This window comes from Parasteatoda tepidariorum, chromosome 10 (genome assembly GCF_043381705.1).
Source record: "Parasteatoda tepidariorum isolate YZ-2023 chromosome 10, CAS_Ptep_4.0, whole genome shotgun sequence".
Lineage (NCBI taxonomy): Eukaryota > Metazoa > Arthropoda > Arachnida > Araneae > Theridiidae > Parasteatoda > Parasteatoda tepidariorum.
The window spans coordinates 40,197,324-40,205,884 of record NC_092213.1 but is presented as its reverse complement, the minus strand read 5'-3'; the positions used below and the strand labels follow the sequence as shown (position 1 = coordinate 40,205,884).

Here is an 8,561-nt window from a genome sequence, read left to right as displayed (position 1 = left end):
TTTATGAAACATTTTTGTCATTCAGCATAGTATTTTAAAATATATTATGTACTCCGTTTTTCTATTTAAATGCAGCAAAAAATATCCAAATAAATTAAAAATTATTACATTGAAGATTCTAAGCCATTGGCGATCGAAATGGGCTGCAGGTGGCGTAGAGATGAACTCTCTACCTATGGCAACACTTCGCATGCGTTTTCCACTAGGGTGTGAAGAGTCATAAAGGAAGTACGTTAGTTTCTCTCCTGATTTTTATATAGATTAAAATCTTATAAGCTGGAAAACTATATGGAACTGAAAACTACATTAAACATAGTTCTAAAGAAAAGCATCACAGAAATTTTAAAAAATATTTTTATCAAATAAAAAGGAAAATGGTTGTAGTTGTTGTTAATTTACGTCGCACTAGAGCTGCACAATGGGCAATTGGCGACGGTTTGGGAAACATCCCGGAGGATGATCCGAAGACGTGCCATCACAATTTTGATCCTCTGCTGAGGGGATGGCACCCCGTTTCTGTAGCCCCGACGACCTGCGCGCGAAGTCGAGCACTTTACGGTAGCACAGTTTAACGAGGACCAATACCGCACACCCTCGGTCCCTACGCAGACTGATCCAAGTGGTCACCCACCCGCACACTGACCGTAGCCAGTGATGCTTGACTTCGGTGATCTGCTGGAAACCGTATCTTAACGATCAGTCTACTGCGGGACAAAGGAAAATGGAAAATATCGTAGTACATTCCTATACAAATGAAAATAGGAGGAGATGGAAAGAAGAAAGGCCAAAGGCATGAAACCGGTCTCTCCCCAGATGGCGTACCAGCTTGAAAAAGCAGCAACACCAGAAAGCCTCAATAATTCAGATAAAGTAAAGAGACGGAAGCGTTTTAACTTTGTGGTTTATTAAATTTTTTAAGAGTTAAATTTTGGCAACATTTCTGGTTTGTTTATTATTGTATAGAAATGGCTGCCGGTCCGATTGCTGAAAGAAATCAGGGTATGTTTAATTTTTGTGATGCATTACCAAATAAAATCTTCATCATACATTGTTTGACTAAATTTTATATTCAAAATTAATTCTTTCAGTTTTTCTAAACATTAAGAGCGTTTTCCTTTTTATTTTGTAGTTATGTTCAACTCTTCCTTAACCGCTTAAAATGGAAAATGCATAGTTCCGTCTAATGAATATTGTTCTTCTGTGTGGAAATTAAGCCGGTCCTCAAATAGGGGATTTTTTCTGCCATTATTACTGCTTCAAGTTTTATTTCTTAATCATTTTTTACAATAAAATCTAATTTTTTGTATTGATGATTGCCGAATTTTAGTCACCCTGAGTCTTAGAATATTCTTGAAACTTAGATCTTTTAAGACTTATCATTATCACAGTAGTGTTTATATTGACATTTATTATTTTAAGAGCACAGAATTTGCCTTAGGTTTTATTTTTAGATTAATTTGAATGTGTTAATGTTTTCTCATTAATAAAACTATCCACAGATGCTACCATATATGTGGGAGGTCTTGATGAAAAAGTTAGTGAAACTATTTTATGGGAGTTGTTTGTTCAAGCTGGTCCTGTTGGTAAGTTATATTAAGTTAGTCAATTTGTTAAAATTAAGTTTTCTCGTTGTTTCTTGCATGGAATTTTGATACTGTTTGCAGAGTTTTTCATTTAGAAGAAATTAAATCTATACTTTTATATGTTATACCTACTATATTTATTTTTTTGAGGTTATTAGTATTGTTATCATAAACAGATTTGAGATATTTGTGCGATTACTTATGTTTTCTACACTAATCATAAATTTAAACTTTATTGTTTAAATTATATTCACATTATAATTTACATGCTTAGATGTGCTTTTAATTTTTTCGTCTATTATTTAATTGGTTTTATTTGGTCAACATCACGCTAGACCTACAATAATGGACTAGAATTCGTTCTTTATGATGATCAAAAGACAATGCTGACTTATACCCTCACTACACTACAATAATTTAGATTGTAAAAGGCATGGATACTATAGTAATCACCCAGCCTCAACACTATTTTTCCCAATTATGCATTTAAAATTCATTATGAATACTGATTATAGAAAGTTTAAGCTCTTTTCTCCTGAATGTATTAGTTTAAGCTATTGAAAACATATTTTAGACAAAATACTTAGAGAGTTAAACATAATATCATAAATGTTGGTTCCAATTCTGCAAATGTTGTAATTTTGTTTTTGAATTTTAGTTAAAACTTAAAAATTAAGACTCCATATCTAGCTTATGCTCTGATCAGTGTTAGATCTAGTTACATCATCTCAAATTTCATTCACTTTCATTTTTCCAATTTCTAGTTTTAAAACAGACAGAATATTCAAAGCCACAATTTTTTAACATTGCAAATATCTTTCTTAAGGAGTTTTTTTGTTAAAGAGATTTTTTATTTATTTTTTAGAAAAATGGGTTAGTTGAGTAATTAAGGATAGAAATGCTTGTCAAACTACAATAAAAGTAAAGTTTAAATGGCAATCCATATTTTGTCATTTCAAATATTTATATGTAAATAGATAGTTTTTCAGTAGTAATTATGATACATTTCTATTCCATTCTTATTCATTTGAATTATACACAATGTATTACTACCAAACACTTTTTAATAGAATAATATTGTTTAAAATCTATTGCAATGATTTTTTTTTAATAATGTTTCAACTATAATTATATTTCTAAAATTTATCTGGTAGTGAGCTGGTCATGAGACACTGTTTCCAGTAGATCAAGCATCGCTGGCTGATGTCATTAAGGGTGGGTGACTACTTTTATCAGCCTGCAAAAGGACCGAGGGTGTGTAGTATCAGTTTTTGTAAAAATTGTTCTACTATGAAATGCTTGACTTCGCGCTAAGGCCATCAGGCCACCCAAAGGAGAGCCAGCCCCTCCACAGAGGATCAAAATTGCGATGGCATGTCTTTAGACCATCCTTAAGGGTGTTTTCCAGACAGTTGCCAATAGTTTATCGACAATGTCGCCAATGGTTCATTGTTAATGTCCCCAATAACCCAGCTCTAGCGTCATGTAAATAGTGTAATGTAATTTAAATCAACTGTTTTTTTTACTACTACTACTACTACATTTATAAAATTTAAGGAATTATAAATGTAAGGTTTTAAGGTCTTAAAATAAAGTGACTCCGATTTAAATCAAAGCTGATTTAAATCATCAAAGAGAGCTCATTTTTAATAAAAAAAATCACAGTCCTTTGTTTAAGGTTATTATTATTCCATTTTTCAAATTTATTGTAATTTTTCAGTGAATGTGCATATGCCTAAAGATCGTATTACAGGCCAGCATCAAGGGTATGGTTTTGTTGAATTTTTGGGTGAAGATGACTCAGATTATGCTATCAAAATTAAGAACATGACAAAACTATATGGCAAGCCTATAAGAGTGAATAAGGTAAGCATAAAATCTGTAAACTCTTGCCATTCAAATTTTTTTATGTATTTTTCTATTATCTATACCACATTAATTTACTTCAAGTATATTATACTACCATATAATTATGGATTTGTTTCAAGCAATTATTTTGCATAGGCAGAGTTGGGGAATGACTTTTAACCTTACAAATCCTTTCTTGAGCATAATTAATGTTCATCTTAATATCTTTATTTAATCCAATATTTTCATTTTGTCTAAGCATCATAAAAAATTTAAACGCTTTAAAATCTCCATACCAATTATTAACTCATTTTGTATATCCAGTAAAACATTAACATTTGTTGACTCTGAAAAATTATTAATAGACATATGGCAATTAAAAACAACCAATTGGATTGATACACTTGTTATTTACTCAGTTAACTTAAAATTATCATTTCTCAATTCTGGTCACCCAATTTTTTCACAGAAATTATTGTACCTGTACACATTTATTGCTTCATACATTTTATCAAAAGTTATTATACCTTTCGTCAATTGGAAGAATTCAAGAATGATTATCACATTCCTTACTAGATAAAAATGCTTTATAAAATTTACATGATAATTATTTTTTACATAGTGTACGACTAACTTGGCATATTTTCATTCTTATTAACTATTTCTTGTTTATATTTACATAGGAAATTGTGCAGCTTCTCAATTGTCTAATGTACTAGTTGGTTTTTCAATGTTTTGATTTTCGGCAAAGTTTTAAATATATTAGTACATCCTTTAAGTGTGTCCGTCCAATGATGTTAAGAAGTATATTCAGGGTTGAAAAGCATTTTTAGGAAAATATTTCTTAACCTTATCAAATTCTGAATAATTTTTTTTTCTTCATATTTGGAGTTGTTTTTATATAGGTAATTCATAATTTCCAAGTATTTTCCTAATTGTATGTTACCTTACTTATTCCTTATTCATGTTTATTTATGTATTTTATTTTTTAATATATTTATTTTTTACCCATAATTTTTTAAGAAATTGTCTACTAATTGAAATTTTAAGTTTGATAAATTTTATGTTAAATCTAAGAATTGGATTCACTAAAATCAATTTTGATCTGGAAATGTATTTCAGTGAAATGCACTTATATTTTATTTTGTAAAATTTCTTAATGAGTTTTTAAGTTTTTTTTTTTTTTTTTTTTTTTTTTTTTTTTTTTTTTTTTNTTTTTTTTTTTTTTTTTTTTTTAATTTTTTGATGCAGCACATACATTAGCTGATAAAATGGCTGGTTATTCTTGATTGCTAATTCTATTGAACAATTGAAAACATTTAACATTCATTTATACTCACAATAATTTTTGATCTTGTATTTGAATGAGTCCTTTTTTTTGTTGTTGTTCATTTTGTTTCATCGAAACTTTGTATATCCTTATGTGTTAATTTTTTATTTATTATTTATTTATTTTTGATTTCTGTTTTTATTTTATAGGCCTCAGCTCATCAAAAAAATTTGGATGTTGGTGCAAACATTTTTATTGGCAATCTAGATCCAGAGGTCGATGAGAAGCTATTGTATGATACGTTTTCTGCTTTTGGTGTGATTCTCCAAACTCCAAAAGTAATTTTAATGATCATTTCTGCTAATGCAACCTCTAGAATAAGCTTTATTTCCCAAAATATTTTCTTCAGGGAATATTTTAAAACATAAAACTTACATGTATATATATATTAAAAATCATAGTGTATTATGTTAAAAATTGCATATTAGTAAAAACTTCTTAATTTAAGTTTTTTCTTAATTCTTATAATTTTATTTTTTACTTTTGTGATCACAGTACAAAATAATATTTGGCCTCTGAATGGCTGCTTTTTTAGGATTAAAAAATAACCTTTTCTCTCTTTTATTTTTTTTTTCATCTGTAGAGTTATGTGTTTTTCATAATAGATTTTTTTGGGAAATATATATTCAAAAATCTGGATAACATGTACAAACTAGGTAAAAAAAATAACTAGGTCAGTTGAACATTTTGTAAATTTACTTTCAATGAAAAAAGTAAAACTTATGTCTTATTCTCATTATTTTTGATGTGTTTTAAGCAATTTGAAATTTCAAATAGTAAAGTGATACTGAGAAAATTGAATTGTTAATTGAAATTTTTTCCTAGATACTTTTTCTCTTAGAAAATGTTTCTAATTTTGCATTAATGTTTAATGATTATTTTGGCGTACGATTCAAAAATTTGTGTAAATTTTTAAAAACTATTGTTTTATCTTAAATTATTACAAATTTAAGGCAAAGCTGAAAATGAGGAGTTCATAATTAGAAGAAGAGGATATGTTTCTAATTTTTTAGCATAAAACGTAAGTCACGTTAAACTTAAAATGTAATTTAAGTTAACTTGATTAAAAAATTATATTTTTAAATTTATTGTTACTTTAATTTCAGTTGAGTTTATTAACATGTAATTACTTTCAAACTAGATATAGTAAAATTATACTTACGGGAAAATGTTAAAATATTAAATAAAAAAAATTTTTAAATGATCAAAATTGGAAACAGGGTTAAAAATTCTTTATGAAATAATATTAATTGAAAAATGTTTGTAAAAAATTTGAAAAAAAAAAAAGATTTGTTATTAATTGAAACAGATTGTAGTTAGTTTATCAATTCAAAATACAAGCAGAGCCCTGCTAAACATTCGCTACATCACTAAGAACATCAATTTTTCATATTATTTCATTCATTCATATTCATTATTATTTCATATTCATATTATTTCACAAAATTCATATTATTTCATCAATATGAATTTTTCTGACAAATCTTGTATTTTTTAATTTGATTACAGTATGTTTCTTTAGATATGTTGCATAACTAATTAGAAATTATATTAAGTCCAGATAATGTAAGCAATAAGAGGGATTATGTTATCATTAAAAAATATTACAGATTAACATGTTCATTGCCATATCACATGATATTGCATTGCAAATTCTTTACCACATTTTGCATCAATGAAGCAGATTAAGTGGTAGTTAAAGGCGTATTATCATCCAGCTATTTTTCCAAAAAAATATGTGTTAGTTTAATAATAGCATATTGTTTATTAAAATAAACTTATTGTAAAATTTAGGAATTAAAATAAAGAAAATTTAACTGTGATTTTATCTTTATGGATTACCACTTTTCAATGATAGATATAGTATAACCACCTGTACTCGGCTGGCAATGAACATGTTAAACAACCGTCCAAATTTTGTTAAAAATCTCTGAGTAGAATAAAAACCAATAAAGCAGAATTAAATTATTCAAATAACTTATCTCTAACCCCAATCCTTTTTTTCTGAATGATTGCAATTGTGACAGTAAAAAATTTGCAAGACAGTAAAATCTCTTTTGTTAAAAGATGAAAGTCTTGATGAATATTTAAAATAAAATATATTTATTTAAAGTTAGACTGAAAAAGAAACATCAAATTTTGCATAATGTTTACCTTTATATTACTGCTCTGATCTAAGAAGTTATCAAATATGACCCTCAACCTGATACTTATTTCGTTCCCTTAAAGATGATAAAACATCTACATTATTGACATATTATTGGACAAATTAATTATAAAGATTTGTTAAGATTTGCCTTTGGCTAAAACTTTCAAAATTTGGCTGACATGTTTGATATTTGGATAATTTAGTGTCTAATAATTTGAAGTATTTAGTGTGGAACCCGATAAGGTTTTCCATTGCACATTTAATTTTATAATTAAGTTCAGTGAAGTTTTATTTTTTATAAGCAATATTGCTTTTAGCATAAATCTTGATATGAGTTATTTTATTACCATGCTAAAGTCAAAGATTTTGAACCAGAAGGAAAAAAAAAATTTGTTCAGCATTGGAAATTGGCTGCAAAAACTGAAAAACATTTTTAAAAATAAATGCAGGTGTGTAATGTGGTTTTAGCTTATATAATTTTCTGTACATTTATAGAACATGACATAGCAGGGCTCGAAAAAACTCAGAAATTTTACCCGTCCCCGAGGACGGCGTGACGCATAGTACCCGTCCTCCTTTGAAACTAACCCGTCACTTCTAAATAAATAAAAATATAATTTTCTCTTATTTATTACTAACATTTATATAGATTGCACAATGAATTAGTAGTTACTAGGATTACATTATACAAATACTATAAATAGTAATAAAAGAAATACTAGGTTACTAATAGTAAAACCTAGTACAGTAGAGAACCATTTATCCGGTATCCAGATAACCGGGAAACCAGAAAACCGGGAAAAATTTTGCTCGATTTTCCCGCCATTTTAAAATAGAACGAAAAAAGCGGAAATTGGACTCATCCTCGAAGTTGAGTGGAGGAAAATGTGAGGAAGGGGAAATTTTTTTTCCCCATTTACCCAGAGAAACGTCATTTCCTCCGTGACCTTGAAGGCAGGGAAAGGAGGAATGTTTTATTTTTTCTTTTAGGCCGTCAATCAAACTCAAGGGTGTGGCATGCTGATTTCGTTTTCTGCTTGATTTACGAAGGGGGTGGGGAAAATGCATTGCATGCATATCAGTGAACAGAAAAAGAAAAGTGAAAAATAAATTTATTTGACATCGACTAATAAAAATAAAATCTTTTTCTTTTGAATAAATTGTCATTCTTTGGAAGTGCGGTATCAATTGCAAGTTTTCCTTGGTGTGGAATCACATCTGCTGTAATTAAAAATCTTGTTTTTATCAAAAAAATAAAATAAAAGGAGAATTGTTTATTAATTTAAACATAGGATTATTTTATGAAACAGATTGCAGTTTTGTTTTTCTGATTCCACTACGTTTGATTTTTTTTCTTTTCGCACTCAATAAATTAATTCTTTTTATTCGTAAATTTTATCATTAGTTTTTTTTTTTAATTCCGTTGATCTTGCCTTGTTCCGGGTTTTAATATTTATGCTAGTGCCTTTTTTAACTATCGTTTCGGTCCGATAATTTTCAAGTGTTTTTATTTAGATTAATAAGTTTTCCTTTTATTTTATCGTTTCCCCCGTATAATTAGGTATGAAATATATTGCGTTATTTAATCATTGGTTTTGTTTATATTATTTAATTTAGGAATTGTAATTATTTTTAAAAAATAAATATGAGA

The 8,561-nt window shown here is 28.0% G+C and overlaps 1 protein-coding gene across 7 annotated transcripts in view; it reads left to right on the top strand.

Annotated features, from left to right (window-relative positions):
* Window positions 1–854: 854 nt before the first annotated feature.
* Window positions 855–8,561, top strand: part of LOC107442162 (splicing factor 3B subunit 4) — a 10,377-nt gene continuing 2,670 nt past the window's right edge. For 4 of the 7 annotated variants that reach the window (XR_006226150.2, XR_011638088.1, XR_006226151.2 and 1 more), the window contains exons 1-4: window positions 856–999; window positions 1,500–1,583; window positions 3,304–3,449; window positions 4,911–5,039. Coding sequence is in view for 4 of the 7 variants with exons in the window: in XM_043050917.2 (XP_042906851.1) it covers window positions 966–999; window positions 1,500–1,583; window positions 3,304–3,449; window positions 4,911–5,039 (393 nt within the window). In the remaining 3 variants the exon portion in view is untranslated. Of the gene's footprint in view, window positions 1,000–1,499; window positions 1,584–3,303; window positions 3,450–4,910; window positions 5,040–8,561 lie in introns of all 7 variants that reach the window. The other 3 variants (XM_043050919.2, XM_043050918.2, XM_071187152.1) reach the window with 1 other exon arrangement.